The sequence below is a fragment of the Triturus cristatus genome, chromosome 8, assembly GCF_964204655.1.
Source record: "Triturus cristatus chromosome 8, aTriCri1.1, whole genome shotgun sequence".
NCBI lineage: Eukaryota > Metazoa > Chordata > Amphibia > Caudata > Salamandridae > Triturus > Triturus cristatus.
In genome coordinates, this window is record NC_140591.1 from 1,569,870,336 (window position 1) to 1,569,890,776 (window position 20,441).

The window sequence follows — 20,441 nt, forward strand, 5'->3', positions numbered from 1 at the left end:
TCCTTTTCTGCCCTCTATATATCACAGCCAGAAAAAAGTGGATCGTCCAGTTATGCAAGTCTAGGGGTCTTAGGGACCACAAGGAGGTGTTTAGAATTCTGAAATACGATACTACCCCAGTGATAGTGTTTGCAATGGCCAAATTTCTCCTTTCCATGTGGTTTACAAGGTCTAAATTTATGATTTCTGTCACACAACCCCCCTGATTGTAGTATCGCCATCATTGTTACCACAGAACTCTGAGGTGTAGTGAGCACATTTTTGGCCCTGGATACAATTTTTAATAACTTGTTTTTGTGGAATAACTCTGTTCCTTCATTGTGAAATTTTTTTATGTAACAATTTTAATGTTTTAATGGATTACACTCTATACAATGTCTATTTAATCATGTCTTAATGTATATTACTATTTATGTCTTTTTATGGTATTTTACCGAAATAAAAGCTTTGACTGACTGACTGGCTATAGCCCTTTCTACAGAAATCTCTTGAAAATACATGGGTGCTTTGCATTTTGAGCCCCCCCCCCTTTTTGATTCTCAGCCCCCACTTAGGGAAAACCCCAAAACTTCTCAGGAAGTACCTAAAGTGAATTCGCTTCTTTCTTTTTAAAGATAATTATCATGTGTTTTGTGGAAAAGCAACCCTCACTATAACTACACAGAGGTTTCAATATTCTCATCCTACAGCACAAGATGGAGATATCAGCTGAACGATTTAGCATTCACCTGCCCTCTTATTCAGTAAATCAGAGGCTTTGCAAATGCTAAAACTCTTTTTTATAAAGTAGTGCTTTAGGAAACCATTTTAAATCGGTATTTGGAAGGGGCATGCTAACGGCACCCCTTCTAAACACCGATTCACTATGGTATTTATACATTTTTTGCTAATAATTTTGGTTGCAAAATATTAATATTTTACTACCAACTCAAAAAAGGTGCTAGCACATTCCTAAATGGTAAGGAGTTCACAAGGGATCACTTACCCTTTATAAATATTTTGACATTTTGGGGTGGCAGGGGTCCATGTGACCACTTCCTTCTAATAACACATATTTGTAAAGCATTTCATTTTATTTTTCTGGGTCAATTTTATGTTGCACTGCATGAGTTCCTATTTTGCATTGTAAGCAAAAATCAAGATGGGTAAGTGATGGATGTTTTCCACAGAAGTGACTAACCTCACAGTTTGCTGCATCCTTAAGTTGCTAATAAGCATGCACATTTAAGTTTACTAATATTTTCCTTTTGTGGTTTTTTGTATTGCAGGTCATTTAAAAGAGATATTGCCTTTGTTAAGAAAAATATGGCATCAGCAAACACAAGCAACTCAAGTATTCCTTCTTTCATCCTGATGGGATTTTTGGGGGTCAATGTTGCAACAAATGTGTTTTTTTCTTTCCCTTTGTGTTTATTGTATGTCCTTTCTTTTCTTGGGAATGTACTCATTTTGTTCATCATATATTCAGACAACCAGCTCCATACACCCATGTTCTTTTTGATTTCAATGCTCGCAGCAACAGATTTAGGAGAAAGCCTAACTACTCTGCCCACAGTGCTCGGAAGACTGTGGTTTGACTTCAGAAACATTCATTTCTACGCATGCCTGACCCAGCTATTCTTTGTTCATACACTCACTCTGACAGGATCCACCATTTTGATGGCCATGGCCTTTGACCGCTACATTGCCATCTGCAACCCTCTACGGTACGCCTCAATCTTACATGCAATGATACCAAAAATAGGACTGGTGGCTTTAGCCAGAGGTATATGTTTTACAATTCCATTTCCTATTTTTCTCACTCAACTACATTATTGTGATAATGTAAAGCTCTACCATGCTTTCTGCTTCCACCCGGATGTGATGAAGCTTGCCTGCACAGATCCAAGGATGACTAGCACCTATGGTGTTTTTATAGTCATGTCTTTCTTAATAGATTTACTATGCATACTCTTCTCATATCTCAATATTCTCAGGGTAGTCTTAGCTATTGCCTCAAAGGAAGAATCCATCAAGACCTTCAACACATGTGTGTCCCACATCTGTGTTGTTTTGATATTTTACACTCCGCAAATAGGACTGGCTGGGGTTCACAGATCGGCGAACGATGCGTCTCCTTTTCTACCTGTTCTCATGGGTCTTGCATATGCATGTATACCACCAGGGATAAATCCACTTATTTACAGCATGAAAACCAAGCAGATAAGGACTGTGATCCGCAGACTCCTCTGTGTGGACACAAGAAGGACCTTGAGTGTTACCTGTGATGCTGTGCTGGAAAGATCTACATGATACGTTAATATGCATTTACAAATGAACCTTCAATGGTCTAAGCAAATTAACAGCTACTAACAGTGCAGCTATGATATTGCCTGCTTTATTAACTTTACATTTGACTGAACAATTGCACATGGTCAAGAGACATGCGGTCTGCTGAATTATGTTTCTTAAAGTCTGAGCATATGGTTCCCCTAATTACAACTGTCTTTTATCATTGAACTATCTGTTTATAAGTTTTAGTGTTGTAATAAATGATGCGGCAGAGTTTTTCTTCAGTTCAATGTATTTGTACTCCAAAGTGTCACAATCAATAACACTATATGATTAAATAATTATAGCCAAGGGTTTTATTTGCTGTATATGCATTATTTTGGGCTATGTCAAAAGTGAAAAAAAATTTACAACATCCATATCACCACTGAATAGGCTTGATGGTCTTGTGTTGTACTATCTATACATTATTTACAGACCATGAATCATAAGTACCTGCATGATTCTCTTGTGAATGTGAGATTTTAAAACATCTTAATCCTGCACGACGTGATATACATAACGCAAACACAAAGAGATGATGGACGGAGCACTGAAACTTTTCAGACACTCACTCCCAGTCACAGATCTACAAAATCCATCTTCGTTCTTTAGCTCACTTCGTCAACCCAGCTGATGAGGGGTGTTACACTGACACCAGTTCCAGGATGATTGATTCTGGTCCACGGAGGACCTGGCTTGGCAGTTTGGGCTGGACTGTTCCCAATGGGAACAGAGTCAAGACTGATTTGCATAGGGCTGGGTGGTAAATTCCGTTCCGCTCGTAGAATTTGCAGAATTTGGGTAATTTCGCGTTCCGCGGAGAACGTGAAATTGCCCAAAATTCTGCGTCCCGCAGCTTCGCGGAATCTTTTGCTTGTTCGCATTCTTAAAATGCGTGTTCGCGAGATATTTCCCCCTGAGCACGCAAACACCGATCGCGAACAGGAAAAAAGCATCGCGAACAAGCAGTTCCGCATGTTCGCTGAATTTCTGCGTGTTCGCGGAGATTTTTTACCGTTTCGCAGAGCTTTGCGAGCGCGACTACGCAAATTCCGCCCTGGGGTGGCAAAGCTAAATTTGATAAATTCAACCCAGATCTGTGACTGTGAGTGAGTGTCTGAAAAGTTTCAGTGCTTAGTCCATCATATTCTTGTGTTTGCTTTGCTGCCTTAAGTTGGCAGGGTATGCCCAGACGTGGGTCCTATGCTCACTTAGCCAGTGAATTCAAGCTAGCCTGGCTGTATTGTGGTGTTACCCTGAAACCGGTTCCAGGATGCTTGTTTCAGTCCAGGGAGGACCTGGCTTGGCAGTTCCAGGCTGGGCTGTTCCCATGAGGAAAAGGGTCAAGGCTGATTTGCATTTGAATGGGTCTTAACTTGGGTGACAAAGAGAGCTAAATAACAGTGATGGATTCAACCCAGATCTGTGACTGGGAGTAAGTGTCTGAAAAGTTTCAGCGCTCTGTCCATCATCTTGTATTGTATTGTATTGTATGAGTATTTATATAGCGCATAAGAACTGTGACCCTATGGGTATCCGGGCGCTCTGACCAGACGAGATGTTTTAACGCTGAGGGGGGCAAAATCGGGGACATCATGCTGCTGGAAAGAGCCAGGTCTTAAGGCTTCTTCTGAATTCCATCAGCAACTGCGTCTGCCAAAGTTCAGATGGAAGCGCGTTCCAGCTTCGGGCTCCAACCACACTAAAGGCCCTCCCCCCAGTCTTGCCCGTTTTAACCTAGGCTGTGCCACCAAGTTGGCCTTGGATGACCGCAACTGCCTTACGGGGGAGTACCTTGAAAATCTTTCCTGGAGTGGGACCGGACCTGTTCCGTGGATTGCCTTATGAACCAGGCAGAGGGACTTGAAAAGGACCCTCTCTCTGATGGGCAGCCAGTGTAGTTCTCTTAGTGCCTGAGTGGAGGACGAGTCGAGCTTGCGACCAAGTGCCAACTTGGCAGCGGCTGACTAAACTCTCTGTAGCCCCTGCAGAATGTATTGGGGGGCTCCGAGATACAGCGAGTTACAATAATCCAATCTGCTGAGTATGGTGCTCCTGACGACCGTGATACGTGAGTCGGCAGGCAGCAGCGGAAGAATACGGCGTAGCAGTCGCATCAAACCAAAAGAGGTGCTGGAAGTTTTACTCGCCTGAGAGTCCAGCTGGAGATTATTATCGAATAGAACCCCGAGATTCCGTACTGTGCCAGCTTGTATCAGTGGGGCCACGTCCGGAGCGAGCCTAAAATCTACTGGTAGATGATGAATCTGTTTCGTTGGTGCATAGAGCAGCAGCTCGGTTTTGTCTCCATTGAACTGCAGGCAGTTTCTCTGTAGCCAGTCCCGTGGTCTGCCTCATGCAGCTTTGGAACTGCTCTAGAGGAACTGCCTGTTTACCTTCCAGGGAGAAGGCCAGTTGAGTGTCGTCTGCGTAATTAATCAGCTCCACCCCGAACGCCTTGATGATAGGGAATAGCAGCTGCAAATATATATTGAACAGGATGGGACTGATGCTGGAACCCTGTGGAACTCCAGAGTCCACGGGGGCGTTCTCTGAGGCAAAGGGACCCTTTGCCATCTCCATGAGTTGTTCAATTAACCATAAAAGAATCTGACATTAAAAAGTTTTACTCATGCACAAATGTGGCATGAACAATATAAAACATAGAACATACAAAAATAAAATGTATAGTAGGTTCCCAGAGTAGAAAGGGACAATTACGGTCAAAGGGCAATCATCACTAAGAGCATTTGCATGGCTTGTATAAAGTGCTAACTGCATACCAAAATAACTCAGTCAGAGAATTTAGAGTTGTTAGTACTAGAGATACAGTGTCACGTATATTAAATTGGATTATAGACTATAGTAAAACTCAATAAATAAGAAATCATAAAATATACAACCATTAAAATGTTAACCCTCTCCTTTTCTGTAGATAGCTCACTGCAAGTAAAAATCTAATAACACTGAACACAATAAATCTTGAACTATCTGACTTTAATATTCTCAGAGCCTCCATGTATTTTCTGGCCATCAAACTCAAGCAGAATGGATGTATCCGTTTTCCTGCCTGGTTTGCATATGCTGGGGAAAAAAATAAGATATGTGTAATATCTTCCTCTGCATTCAATGAACATAGGCTACATTTTGTTTGTTATATATATAACAACACAAGTTTAAATTTCTTCAGATAAGTGTAACTATAAGTATTACTATAAATAACACTGACTGTTTCTGAGGTCTTTAACTAAAATAAGTACAAACTCAATAAATAAGTATTTGTCCAATGTAGATTTATTCTTAAATCACAGTATATTAGTTGATAAGTATAACTATAATTGCTGAATTTCTATGGTTTTGAGTGAGTAAAACATGAACATAGCTAGTACATCCCTTTAACCTTTGTTTTTTTCAGTGATTTTTGTATGTTTTTTTTAACGTAAAGTAATATATAATTATCAAAACGTAATAAAATCCCTGCTGCACACGACCTTCAGCTGTGTGCAGCGGAGTTTAGCTGCAAGACATGGCCCGTGGCCAAGCCCTGTGGCCAACACCATGTTATGCAGAGCCTTCAGCCATGCATCAAGGGGGTATGGTGTTATATGGGTGAGAGTTTTTTTTCCAATTGGCTTCGGTTGCGCAGGAACCCATGTATCCTCGATACGTACTCAAAAATGTTTTTTTGTGGTGCAAATTCTTGTCCTATCTTTCCTTTGGGGATAGGATACTTGTATCCTCATACATTACCTGTTTTTAAAACTTTATTTGTCCCATCCCCGGGCAAAGCAAGAACAAAATGCCCACTGCAACTTTCCTTTCTCATTGTGGCCAGCCAATCAGGGCTTTTTTTTCCATGGATCCTTGGCTATCCCCCACAGGTGGATCAGCAGATGATCCGCATCATTAGATATCTATGCATTCTTCCTTTAATTCTCCCAAACTACTCAATGGATTTGCACCAAAATACAAAATGGTCACCTTCTGGACCACAATCTCGCTTTCTGCCAAATTTGGTGGAATTTAGTTCTGCGGTTTGCGGTGTAATTGTGTTAAAAATAATGCAAAATCCCCACAGACGTTGCATGGTAAAGAAGGGTTTGGGACGCCATCTTTTTCTCAGCCCCCACTTAACTAATACTCCCAAAACTTTCCAAACAGCAGTGAAAGTAACTGGGACATCTGTTTTGAAAAGTTCCAAAAGATTTGTCAAACAGTGCCAAAGTTTCATCTATGGGAAAAGCAGGTGCTAACTATAACTATTGCCAGTAGGTAAATAAATATATATATATATATATATATATATATATATATATATATATATATATATATATATATATTCACTTAAAAAACCATAGGTTTCACACATGTTATAGTTAGATCAGATAACTATAACTCGCGCGCCCGCAATCCACTGCTGATGACGTCACATATTACATCACTCATGACATGCTCAGTGGCATCACTCATGACATCACTGATGACATCATCCTTGTGATAGAGTGGCGGCCGCGCGAGTTATAGTTATCTGAACTAACTATAAAGGGGGAATTGCATTGTTTTTTTACGAGAGAAATATCCACCTAACTATAACATGTGTGAAACCTATGGTTTTTTAAGTGAATTTGCAAGGTTTTTTAAAATGCTAATTCCTAACTATAACGTGTGTGAAACCTATAGTTTTTTCAGTGAATTTGTACGTTTTTTAAAATGCTAAGTTATGTATGTATTATTATTTTTTTATATATTTATTTTACAATAAACTACGTATTAAAATTTTTGTTTTAATTATTTATTTTTGGGGGGGGTTCACTGTGCGCGCAAGGTGCGCGCACCCCCGCGATTTTTAAAAAAAATAAATTTTAAAACAAAATTCTGCCTTCGGGGTCCTTCAGAGACCCCCTGAAAAAGGCTAGGGGGTCGGAACTCTCTACCCTGCCTCCTTTTCACGTTCGCCACCTTCCTTTTTCACTCTCGCACTGAAAACAAACAAAATGGCGGCCGACACTTCCTGATTTCGACCGATTCGAACGTTGACTAACATATAACCACCAATCAGAATTACGCTTGCGCACGTTAGGGTGCTCGCACGGTGCGTGCACGGTGCGCGGCTATAGATATGCATGTGCTTTTAACTGCAATTTTCTCAGGAACTACTGAACAGATTGACTCCATATATGCAAAAGGCACATCCCTGAGCTGAGGACTACCTCTCTGCCAAATTTCAAGTAATTCTATTCAGCCGTTCGGGCTGTACCTTGGACTAAAGGTCCCTATGGAAAATTGCATGGGGAAAATGCGTTTTGGGACCCCCCTTTTTTCTCATCCCCCGCCTGACGAATCTCCCCGAGACTTTCAGGGTAGGAGCGGAGCGGAGCACCCCACCTATTTTGAAAAGTTCGTGAGGATTCGTCAACCGGCACCAAAGTTATTCCAAATCGAATGTTGCGGATTTCCTATGGAAACACGGTCCTAACTATAACTATCTACTGGCGACCGCCAGTAGATAATATATATATATATATATATATATATATATATATATATATATATATAGCTAGCTGGACATTTCACTCGAACAAAACCATTGAAATTCCTCCGATATAGTTAGTTGTACTAACTACATCTCGCACGCCCGCAATCCACTGCTGATGATGTCACATATTACATCATTCATGACATGGTCAGTGACATCACTGATGACATCTCATCTGATGACATCAGCTAGCTATAACACCCCTGAAACCTATGTTTTTTTCAGTGAATTTCAAAGGTTTTTTAAATGCTAATTCCTAACTAAATCAGGCCTGAAACCTATGGTTTTTTCAGTGAATTTCAAAGGTTTTGTAAATGACAATTTTTAATGTATTAATTGTTATACTGATTATTTTGATACTGATTCACTACATTTTGTAAACTGTTTATTTTTAGATATGTTATTTTTTACATTATACAGTACAATACAAAATATACTTTCTCAGAATGAATTACTTTAGTTTAAATACTTTGCAAATAGGCAACAGACTTTTAAGTACAGTAGTTACAGTTGTTGCAATGGGCAACACAATTTCAAACACAATGCAACATTGAGCTCAATGTGAATTTCTAGTCAAATGCAATTAGTTACTTTATGGATTACTTTTCTAACCAGAGGGCTGGATCCTAGATTCAGTCCTTGGACATATCCTGTAAACAGTTGAGTAAAATCCTTTTGGTTACAGTAGTGATCTTTAAGGAATATTATTGTATTTTAAAAGTTGACACTTAGAAAATGTTTCACATAGAATCACCAATGTTGGCGGGCCTGGGGGACCACCACCTCCATGGGGCAAAAGTTAAGAAAATGCTCCAGCTTGCTGAAAGCGGAGCATGTCTTTTTCCCTGCCAGCTGTCAAGCAAGCAGGGAAACACACATTGCTTTGAGATCCGGGGAGCTGCATGTTAGCACCTCCTGGGTCTCAAAGTAATACCGACTGCCGCAGGAGCCGGGGAGCCAGCAGGGATGATGGGTGCTTTCAGACTCCCCCCAGAATCCCCAATGAAGAAGGCCAGGCCCCGGGGGATGAGTTCCCCAGGGGCCAATAACCGCCCTTTATTTTAAATAAAGAAAAGAAAAAAAAGAAAAGCTGGGCCCTAGGGGATGGGGTCCCCAGGGCCGCATTGCCCCTCTTCCTTTAAAAAAAAAAATATATATATATATATTTTTAAGAGGGGCAGGGGCAAGCTCCGGGGGGTTGGGGTCCCCTTTTTCCATCTCTCTGCAAATGCGCCTCCTGGAGCACTGCTGGTTGGGGGATGAAGTTCCCTTGTCTGCAGAGGGTCCTTTTCAGCGAGAGCCACGGCTCGATCCCAAAAAAAAGAAGTAATATGTGAGGTCATAAGCAGTGCATTGCGGGGGCATAAGTTATAGCTAGCTCAGGTAACTATAACTGCTGAATTTCACTGGTTTTGTATAAGAGAAATGTGAGTGTAACTATAATGTCTCTGTAACTTTTGTTATTTAGTGAGTATATATACATATATATTTATATATATATATATATTTATATATATATATTACCTACTGGCGGTCACCAGTAGGTAGTTATAGTTAGGACCTAGTTACTATAGGAAAATGGCAACATTCTATTCACAATAACTTTGGCGCCGATTGAAGAATCTTCGTGAAATTTTCAAAACTAATTCTATGTTGAAAGTTTGGGGGTGATTCGTCAAGGGGGGGCCGAGAAAAAAGGGGGGTCCCAAAACGTGTTTTTTCAATGTTAATTTCCATAAGAAACTTTAGACAAGGCTACAGGTAGAACGGGTGAACGGAATTACCCCAAATTTGTCAGGGAGAAGGGTATTCATCTAGAAAGCACGCTGTTGTTTGTTTGGTGTAAATCCATTCAGTAGTTTTTGAGAAATATCGATATTTACAGATATCGATATTTGGGAATTCTGCCATCTGATTGGCTGAGGCGTTACGAGCACGAGCTTGCTGCTGATTGGCTGCGAGCATTTGCAACTAGGAAGTTTTGACCGGCATTTTGTGATTCTGTTGAAGCGAGTAAGGGGGAAAAAGGGCAAAACATGTGGGAAAGAGAAAGGTAGGAGCACTGTAACCTCTGTGGGGTGTTTAGGGTGTGCTATAGGGGGGGTGCGAAGCGAACTTCTCATACCTACCGGTCTGAAAGTGCTGGGTACGGAAATTAAGTGAGGTATTGCGTAGTCTGATGCTGCTAAGGTGAGCTGCTGCGGGAGTCGGGGATGAAAGCGTGAGCCTAAACTGTGTGTCTTATGGTGTGAAGTCATGTGCCCTGGCCGCTGCAGGACAGTTGTGGAAGTAGTGTCAGCATGTGTTTATACCTACTAGGATGAACTACTGACCCGTAGTGGTGTGAAAGTCCTGGCTATGGAAAATATGTGAGGTATTGTCTAGAGTCTCATGGAACGAGGAAGTGTTGGCCGCCTTTTTGTGATTCCGTTGAAGCGAGTAAGAGGGAAAAAGGGGGGACAATGTGGGAAAGAGGAGGGTAGGAGCACTGTAACCTCTGTTGGGTGTTTAGGGTGTGCTATAGAGGGGGTGCGAAGTGAACTACTCATACCTACCGGTCTGAAAGTGCTGGGTGCGGAAATTAAGGGCCCGATTCACAGAACTAACTTAAGACAAAATCCTAAACTTACTACCATTTTGGTATTCACAGAAGTTAGGAGTCCTAACTTTAGGACTCCTAAATGCCTTCTGTGAATACCGAAAGTCTTAAAGATAGGATTTTTCTCAGTTTAGGAGTAGTAAAGTTAGGACTCCTAAACTGAGAAAAATCCTAACTTTAAGTCTTTCAGTATTCACAGAAGGCATTTAGGAGTCCTAAAGTTAGGAGTCCTAACTTTACTACTCCTAAACTGAGAAAAATCCTAACTTGAATACTTTCGGTATTCACAGAAGGCATTTAGGAGTCCTTAGGTCTAAGTCAATACATCTGTGTTCTGCATACCTCTTGCACCTGAAAATATAGCTATGTCCTACTATTCACACTAGCATTTTGAAGGTATGGTTGGAAGGAATGGAAAGATGTCTGTGGCTTATGCAGTTCCTTGATAGAATAAGAGATATGTTTAAAGATGGGGAAGTACTTTTTTTTGCCATACAAAACGATACGTGATTGGGAGTTGAAAAGCATTCTTTTTTAAAAGTAGCGTGCACATTCGTTTTGTGGAAAAGCATCTTTTTGATTGGTTAAGAAAAAGCAGTCTCAACATGGAGTACATATCATAAAATTCGGTCAACTGAACCACAGCTGCTACTTGCATTTGGAAGGCACTGTTCGAACTTAAAACAATCGTGAACTTTTAACCTGCACGTGCCTTTAAATGTTCAAGAAAATGTTGCAAAAAAATATTGTTAAGTTTAAAAAGTGATGAACTTTTAACCTGCACGTGTTGTAGAATGTAAAAAACGGTTTACATGGAAAATTAAAAAGAAACCAATAGAGAGAAGTTTTGAAACCTTAAAGAATCAAGGAACTATTCTAATTTGTTCTTTACATGTGTTTATGTGTGGAGCAACAAAATTATAGACACAACAGCACCAGGCAGAGGAAGAAGCAGGGAGTCGGGGGTACGGGGGGAGATAGGCAGAATGGCACACATGCACAATTAGGTACAGCACAAGTATAGACAAACAATGGCCAAAATGAAACACACCAACAAGGAGCACAAGTCACACAACCCAAAAACATCACACCACTGAATGAGCATAGAAGTGAAACCACGCTGCATTCGTACAGGATGTGTACAAAGGCCGATCGTCGGTGTAGTGGGATGTCTGCGACCGTGGTTATCATGGATGAGTTGCCCAGCACGTGGCATATGGGCGAGTTCACTGTGTGTTACATTGCCAACCAGCTGCTTCTCCCTCCCATGAGCCCCCACACTTTTCTACGGTGCACTGTTGTATCTCGTGCACTCGTACGGCACACCATTGTAATGCGTATTCGCGCATGTCCTGCTACATTCAAACTACACCATCACAGTGCCATTTGGAGGTGGTGCATGGCACTTTACAACATCGAGTGCTGCGGCCTTTGTGGCAGGCCACACCAGAACACAGACACACTTACCGCAATTCCAGTACACAGACATGTTCGAGACACCCTGTTCCCCTTGCCGGATAGGCATACCCCTGCGCTGACCTGTGTACTCCGGACCAGCACATGCCGGATGTGCATAAAGGAAGATGCGTGCGTAGCTACATGACCAGGCTCAGTGCCAACGCTGAGGTGACAGCACACTGTGATGTTGCAGGGCTCGTGCCTATCATGCTAAGACAATGACCATAGGGACACACTTGCTCGGATGCGTGTTTGGGGTGCGTTGGCAGTCCTGGAGTTGTTGCGATGAGTCTTGTGGCCCTCATGGGTATCCCTGCATCATGCTCATTGATTCTATGGCACCTGTGGGTGTTCTGGTATGGCTCTTGGCTGTGTTCCGTTTCATGGTGCAGGTAGTCATCCTGCTTAACACCAGCAGAAAGTAGGTGTAAAATACCTGGTGCCAACGTGGCTTATCGCCCGATTTTGTTTGGCACTGCAGTTGGTGTGAAAGTTGTGATGTGATTTTTTTCGTGTGCAGAACAATATACGAACTGAGCAGTGTATCTCGTCAAGATCCAGCACTTGACACACTATTCCCAATCAATATAAATACAATGAGAGTTCTTAATTGATTTTGTGTGTACACTGTAAGTGCAGCCACTACCTCAGTGAAATTCAATACAGGATTTTAGAATTTAGAATATATCGCAAAGGTGCACCTCGTGTCTTTTTCTATGGGAACGGCTAGTCTGCATTTCATTATCAGCACTTTAATGGAAGTAAAGTTCAGATAAATCTAACACACTATTCAGAAGTTGGTGTAAACTTCAGACATCACCAGTATTCACACGATAAGTGCCCCAAAATTGAACACCATGGTGGACTCCATCAAATAACCGTAATAAGAACAAGAAAGAGTTACACAGCAGTGAAGAGAACAACCAAAAACGTTGTTATATTTTTTATTAACTTTATTTTTTTATAAATATATATGTAAACAATAAACAAAAAACTATTTGCAATTTTTTTTAATTAACATATAATAAATGATAAACTAAGAAACAAAATGTAACAAAAATAATAGAAAACAAGAAGGCGGAACACTCCTGTGGGGACCATGGATGTCGACGACAGTGCCTGGAAAATAAAGCACAAAATAAGGACCTGTGTAATGAGCATATCAAAGGAGAGAGGCACAGAGAAACAGAGAATGAACAAAAAGCCAGAGAGAAAGAGAGGGAAAGAAAGAAGGGAGTGAGAAAGGGAGAAGGAAGAGAGAGAGTTAGAGAGATAGAAGGAAAAGAAGGAAGAGAGAGAGAGAGAGCAAGAGAGAGAGAGAGAGAGAGACAGACAGACACTGCTGCCTCTGCGCATCCATGAGCAAATAATTACCTGGTGCCACCGGAGTGTGCAGCAGTGGGCACTCCACGTGCACGTGAAAAGTAATCCCAGATATGTCTCTGAGTCCTGAGTAATGAATGGCGGAGACCACATCAGGTGCTTGGCGTATCGCACAGATGTCGCTGAGTCCTGAGTCATGAATGGCGGAGACCACAACGTCTTCTTCATGGCCCGGCAGATCTCACACATGTTGCTGAGACCTGAGTCGTCATCATCAGCTTTTGGGGCCGCTAAGCCTGTGGAAGTTAAGTTTGTGCCACATGGTGGTAGGCCCCTGATGGCCATATGAGCTTTGGGTGGCACTAACCCTGTGCATCTGAAGTCCGTGCCAAAGGGGTGGTAGGCCCCTGATGGCTATACAGATCAGGGTGCGACTAACCTTCTGCGCAACTTTTCAAAGACTCTTTATGGTTGAGACACGTGGAGCGTCCGCCATCTAGTCAGCACCGGCAATAAAGGATGTGACGTTGTTGGTCCATTATATTTGCGAGGTCACATGGCCTGTGACGCATGTGCCGGATGGGTGTTGTGTGTGTGAAAACCTGCCCTGAGGGAGTGGCCGTGAGATGTTAAGAACTAGACCACTGACCTGCACACCAACAGCGAGTATGCCTGCGACAGGTAGCTATGTGGGGCCAATGTCGGAATGTAATCGCAGTGGTGTGGCGTGGCGTAAGATGGAACAGGGCAGGGATAGCTACAATAATACGGGTCATAGTACTGCGTCTGTGAGTCGAGCGGATGGGCTGCAGCTGGCCCTCTGCGAGCCTGGGTGCGAACTGTTTACAACTCACACTACATAAGCATTGAACCATTTTGTGATTCAGCCCGTCAGCTGGCATTTGTCCGAGGCATTTGTGAAAACATATCGGAGTTCTTTCTGTGATAGATACCCCTTTGATGCTGCCTCTCCCCACATCAGCAGATAACGCACCCTCTTCCCACATTACCATTGAAGAATCTTAGTCATGTATAGATTTACATATAAAAAAAAATATTTAAAGAAAAGAACAAGAACAGAACTGCCATGAAGTTGGGGTCACTGCCATTCAGGACTCAGGACACAGTTACACATGTGGGATAGACTTGTGTTAAACAGGGTTACTGGGACTACATGTCGCCGGCCTTGCATATCGAAATATGTGTCACTGAACGAAGGAAGTGTGGTGCTGTGGTCGGTGCCACGGACTTGGGGTCACTGCCATTCAGGACTCAGGACACAGTTACACATATGGGATCGGCTTGTGTTAAAGAGGGTTAGTGGCAGCAGAAGTATTGAGACTGTATGAGCCTGTGATGATGCTTGGTGTGGACGGGCCACACTGGGAGCAATGTGTCTTGGCTACCTCACTGCGTCATGTGGAATCAGGACTCTATCTGAATTGTGAGGCGTGCTGATCGTAGTGTAGGCCAGAGGTAGCGGTGAGCAAGGGCCCACAGCCACATGCATAGTTGGTGGCCCCACCGGCCTGTGTAGTGGAGGTTCAGTGGCACCATGTCTCGCCATCCTTCCATATGCAAATACCCCTCACTAATCGAAGGGAGTGTGGTGCTGTGGTCGCTGTTACGAAGTTCGGGTCACTGACGTTCAGGATTCAGGACACAGTTACACATGTGGGATCGGTTTGTGTTGAACAGGGTTAGTGGCACCACGTGCTGTTGTCCTTGGATATGGAAGTATGCCTCACTGATGAGAGGGAGTCTGGTGCTGTGGTCACTGCCACAGACTTATGGTCACTGCCATTCAGGACTCAGGACACAGTTACACATGTGGGATCGGCTTGTGTTGAACAGAGTTATTGGCACCATGTGTCGCCGCCGTTGCATATAGAAATATGCCTAACTAATCAGAGGGAGTATGCTACTGTGGTCGCTGTCATGGACTTGTGGTCACTGCCATTCAGGACTCAGGACACAGTTCCACATGTGGGATTGTTCAGCTTGTGTTGAACAGAGTTATTGGCACCACGTGTCGCCGCCGCTGCATATGGAAATATGCCTCACTGATCGAAGGGAGTCTGGTGCTGTGGTTGTCTAACGGAGTTAGGGTCACTGCCATTCAGGACTTAGGACACAGTTTCACATGTGGGATCAGCTTGTGATGAAGACGGTTAGTGGCACCATTTGTCGCCGGTCTTCCATAGTGTAGGCCAGAGGTAGTGGTGAGCAAGGGCCCACAGCCACGTGCATACGTTGGTGGCCCCACCGGCCTGTGTAGTGCAGATTCAGTGGCACCACGTATTGCCGGCCTTCCATATGGAAATACATCCTCAGTGATCGAAGGGAGTCTGGTGCTGTGGTCGCTGCAATTCAGGACTCAGGACACACACATGTGGGATCGGCTTGTGTTGAAGACGGTTAGTGTACCATTTGTCGCCAGTCGCCCACAGTGTAGGGCAAAGGTAGCGGTGAGCTAGGGTCCACAGCCACCTGCATACGTTGGTGACCCAAACAAACCTTGCATAGTACAGGTTCAGTGGCACCACGTGTCGTCGGTCTTCCATGTGGAAATACCCCTCGGTGTCGAAGGGAGTGTGGTGCTGTGGTCACTGCCATTGAGGACTCAGGACAGTTACACATGTGGGATCGGCTTGTGTTGAACAGGGTTAGTTGGCACCACGTGTCACTGGTCTTCCACAGTGTAGGCTGGAGGCAGCGGTCAGCAAAGGCCCACAGGCAGGTGACGTTGACTTGAGCTGCACAGATTGAGAGCATGTGGTCTTCTTATCCCATTATACTGTCTTACCCAATTTGCATCACTACTAATCTTGAATTGTGAACCGAGTAACCCCAGTGTAGGGCAGAGGCAGCGGTCAGGATGGGCGCACAGCTACATGACAATGATTTATGGTGCAGTGAGTAAGTAGCACCTGAAGCACACAGCGTGTGTGCACCGTGCGATGATGCGTGGTCTGGGCGGGCTGCACTGGAATCAAAGTGTCTTGCGAACTGAACTGCGACATCTGCAATCGCCGCTTCATCTGAATTGTGAGCGCTGCTGTCCGCAGTGTAGATCAAAGGCAGTAGTCGATACAGACATAAGTTTGCGGTGCGGTGCTGTGCCGCTGGGTTCGCAGGGGGCCTGTGTCGAGGAGGCAGCCATGTGCCAGGGTGAGGGCTGCCGCTGTGACAGACTAATTGGTCTTCCGTCAAGTGAACCACGCCTAGGGCCTGGCCTATTTATTCATACTGCTGTGCTGGAGTGACGTACATTGGAGCAGCCCACTCTGCTTCCGCTTCCAGGGGGGGACAACACAGCTACATGACCGAGATCTTCCCCACTGCCTGAGGTAACATGGTTGCGTCCACTGTGCACTACACTACAAGTATCAACAGTACATCGAAACATGGAGAGGTTTGTGCTTTGCATAGTGAGGTCTGTGCAGCACATCAGAGTTACACTTGGCATTGTGTGCTTTATTGTTGAAGGGTGACTTGCCTCCTTCATATATAGTTGGTTGCCACATCTCCCAACATTCAGCTATTGTGTGACTGAGGGGCATGGTGTTTTGGGAAGGTCCGTTTTCCTGTTTTGTGCTACCTTGGTGGTAGTAGGGGGGGTGCAGGGGGGAGGTTCTGGTGGTGGTGGCACTGGGTGTTGTGGTCTTATTGCGTGTCGGACCTGCATTATCAGTAGCTCTATCACATGTTGGTCTTTAGATGTGGCTGTGAGTTGGGTCCAATTCACGGAGTAGACAGTCAACCTCCTTACAGCAGTCAAAGGTTGATGTTAATTTGTTACTGCTAACTCGGCTTATCTCCTGCTTTTTGGATCACATTGCAGATTTGGCTGGTTGTTGAAAATATGGGGAAGTGGTGTCTTCATGTTTATTTGCACGGGAACGCCTACTTTGCATTTTATTAGCGTTAGTTGTGGCTCTCGTTTGTGGCGATTTTGTTGGCGTAAGGTATCGATGGAAGAGTGGTGAGATTTGCAGTTTTCACCAAGTTGAGAATGGGTTGATAATTAAAAAACACAGAAAAAAGATAGGTTTAATGAACATTATAATTAGAAATTAGCATGTAAAAAACCTTTGAAATTCACAAAAAAAAGCATAGGATTCAGGCACGTTATAGTCAGAAATTAGCATTTAAAAAACCTTTGAAATTCACAGAAAAAAACATAGGTTTCAGGCACGTTATAGTTAGAAATCAGCATTTAAAAAACCTTAGAAATTCACAGAAAAAAACATAGGTTTCAGGGACTTTATAGTTAGGAATTAGCATTTAAAAAACCTTTGAAATTCACCATAGGTTGTAGGGATGTTATAGTTAGTTGGACTGTTCACTCATAGAAAACTATAGAAATTCCCTTGTTGTAGTTAGTTGAGTTAACTATAACTTGCACCCCCGCAATACACTGCTGATGACGTCACATATTACATCACTCATGACATGGTCAGTGACATCACTGATGACATCACTGATGACATCATCCAGTGACTGTGTGTTTCTGTAAAGTTTAAATATGTTTAATATATATAGGGAAAGGCGTATTGAAGAATGAGTGGGTGTATAAGTGTCTGAATGGATGATTTAGTAGGTTTGTGACTGACTCTATAAGTGAGTGATTAAACGTATCTTACTGAAAGCATGGGTTAGTGACTAAACTGTGTTAATGTCTGTATCCGTCTATCTGTTGGTGTGTAAGCGGCTACATGGGTTTGGGAATAGCTACATGAGTGTCTATATGGGTTATTGATTGGTTGTCTGAGTATCTGTATGGGTGCCTGAGTGTTTATGTGGGTGGGGTGTGTGTGACTTTGTGCATAGATGTGTGAGTGGGTAATTCATTGGGTGCATGGTTTCAAGAGTGCATCTGTGATGGACTGTATGGATTGGTGAGTGTGTGTATGGGTGTGTTAGTGAGTGAATGTATATCTCAGTGGCACATATGTGAAAGGCAATATATATATATGTGTTGGAGTATATAAATGGCTATAAGTGAGAGTGTGTGATTGTGAGAGTGGCTGTATGGATGAGTGTGTGCTTATATTAGTGATTGTACAAGAGCGTAAGAATGTGCTAGTATTTGAATGATTGATTGAGCTGGTGTGTGTATACCTGTATAGGTGAGTAAATGGCAGTGTGATTAATTATTTGCATGACTGACTAGGTGTATAAGTACCTCTATGGATGAGTGGTGGAGTGTCTATATAGGTGTATGAGTGCATATGATAGTCCTGTACTGAGTGACCATGAGTATGAGTGACTGTACGGGTGAGTGAGTGGATTTGTGTGTGAACCTAAGAATCAGTGAGTGTGTGATTGCTGTTGGAGAGTCTATGGTTTTGAGAATGGCAGTCTGTAATTTAGAGTGGGTGTATCAAAGGTTACATTAGGGTGTGAGAAGATGCATCAAATTATCACGTGGATGATGTCATCAGTGATGTCATTAGTGATGTCATTTGAGATGTCATCAGTGATGTCATCAGTGATGTCACTGACCATGTCATGAGTGATGTAATATGTGACGTCATCAGCAGTGCATTGCGGGGGAGCAAGTTATAGTTAGTTGACCTAACTATAACAGGGGAATTTCACTGGTTTTGTACGAGTGAAATGTCCAGCTAACTATAACGCCCCTGAAACCTATGGTTTTTTCAGTGAATTTCTAAGGTTTTTTAAATGCTAATTTCTAACTATAACGTGCCTGAAACCTATTGTTTTTTGTGTGAATTTCAACAGTTTTTTAAATGCTAATTTCTAACTATAACATGCCTGAAACCTATGGCTTTTTAAGTGAATTTCGAAGGTTTTTTAAATGATAGTTTCTAACTATGTCTACAGAGGTAAGACATGTGAAGAAAGAAGAAAAAATGCACAGAAAGAAGCAAAAGAAATGCAGAAAGAAGCAACATAAGTCCACAAAGACGAAGAAAAGTGCAGGAAGAAGCAAGACAAGTGCAGAAAGAACCAACAGAGAAGCAGAAAGAGGCCTCGTAGCAAAATCATCCTGTGCCCACAACTTTTTCGGTCCAGTACTGGTGGTAACTGACTCAGACTAACCAGGCCTAGAGCCAGTGCTATGCTAAAAGACACTTAGAATACAGTGAAAATACCTACATACACTAGCGAACACTATGCGTTGGTGTACCCCTGTGGTTTGCATGACCTCCTCTCTAAGGCCCTAGTACATAATAGGGCAGGGGGATTAAAACTACCTCTTGAAATGCGCTACGTGGTGCGTTTGCACAGTGGTGAAGGGAGGGGGTCTGAGGTGACATGTGTGCAAACACACCCTGTGGCCGTTTTAAGTTGGGAGATTAAGTCCCCTTGAATCCTGATGGTCCCTGGGGTCCAACTAGCCAACCAGGTACCTCCAGTAAGAGCCACAGAGCTGCGTTGCAGAGAGGTGTAAAAAGGGGCGTGGCCTGACCGACCTCTCTGCAATGCGGTGCAGTGGCGCTTACTGGAGGTAACTGGTGGGGTTGTTGGCCCCCAGGTACCATCTTGATTGAAGAGAAATTAATTCCCCAACTTAAAATGCACCACAGGGCGTTTGCACACATGTCACCTCAGGCCCCGCCCCGTCCCTTCAATACTGTGCAAACGTGCCCGTGGTGCATTTTAAGTTGGGGGATTAAGTCTCCTTGAATCCTGAGGGTGCCTGGGGTCCAACTACCCCACCAGGTACCTCCAGTAAGAGCCACAGAGCTGCGTTGGGGAGAGACATAAAAAGGGCCATGACCTGGACCACCTCTCTGCAACACAGCACAGTGGTGCTTACTGGAAGCACCTGTTGGGCTAGTTGGCCCCCAGGGGCCCTCAGGATTGAAAGGGAATTAATTCCCCAACTTTAAATGCGCCACAGGGTGTGTTTGCACACATGGCACCTCAGGCCCCACCCCCTCCCTTCACCACTGTGCAAACGCGCCCCGTGGCGTGTTTTCAGTTGAGGGATAAAGTCCTCTTCAATCCTGAGGGCCCCTGGGGGCCAACTAGCCTTCCAGGTACCTCCAGTAAGCTCCACAGAGCTACGTCGCAGAGATGTGTAAAAAGGGGCATGGCCTGGACCACCTCTCTGCAACGCAGCGCAGTGGCACTTACTGGAAGCACCTGGTGGGCTAGTTGGCCCCCAGGGGCCCTCAGGATTGAAAGGGAATCAATTCCCCAACTTTAAATGCGCCACAGGGTATGTTTGCACACATG

The 20,441-nt window shown here is 43.5% G+C and overlaps 1 protein-coding gene across 1 annotated transcript; it reads left to right on the forward strand.

Moving 5' to 3' along the window:
- The first annotated feature begins 1,305 nt into the window (after positions 1 to 1,305).
- On the forward strand, positions 1,306 to 2,292 carry LOC146806196 (olfactory receptor 51G2-like). Its single transcript, XM_085623890.1, has one exon. The coding sequence runs from the start codon at positions 1,306 to 1,308 to the stop codon at positions 2,290 to 2,292; it is 987 nt and encodes a 328-aa protein (XP_085480016.1).
- Positions 2,293 to 20,441: the final 18,149 nt, after the last annotated feature.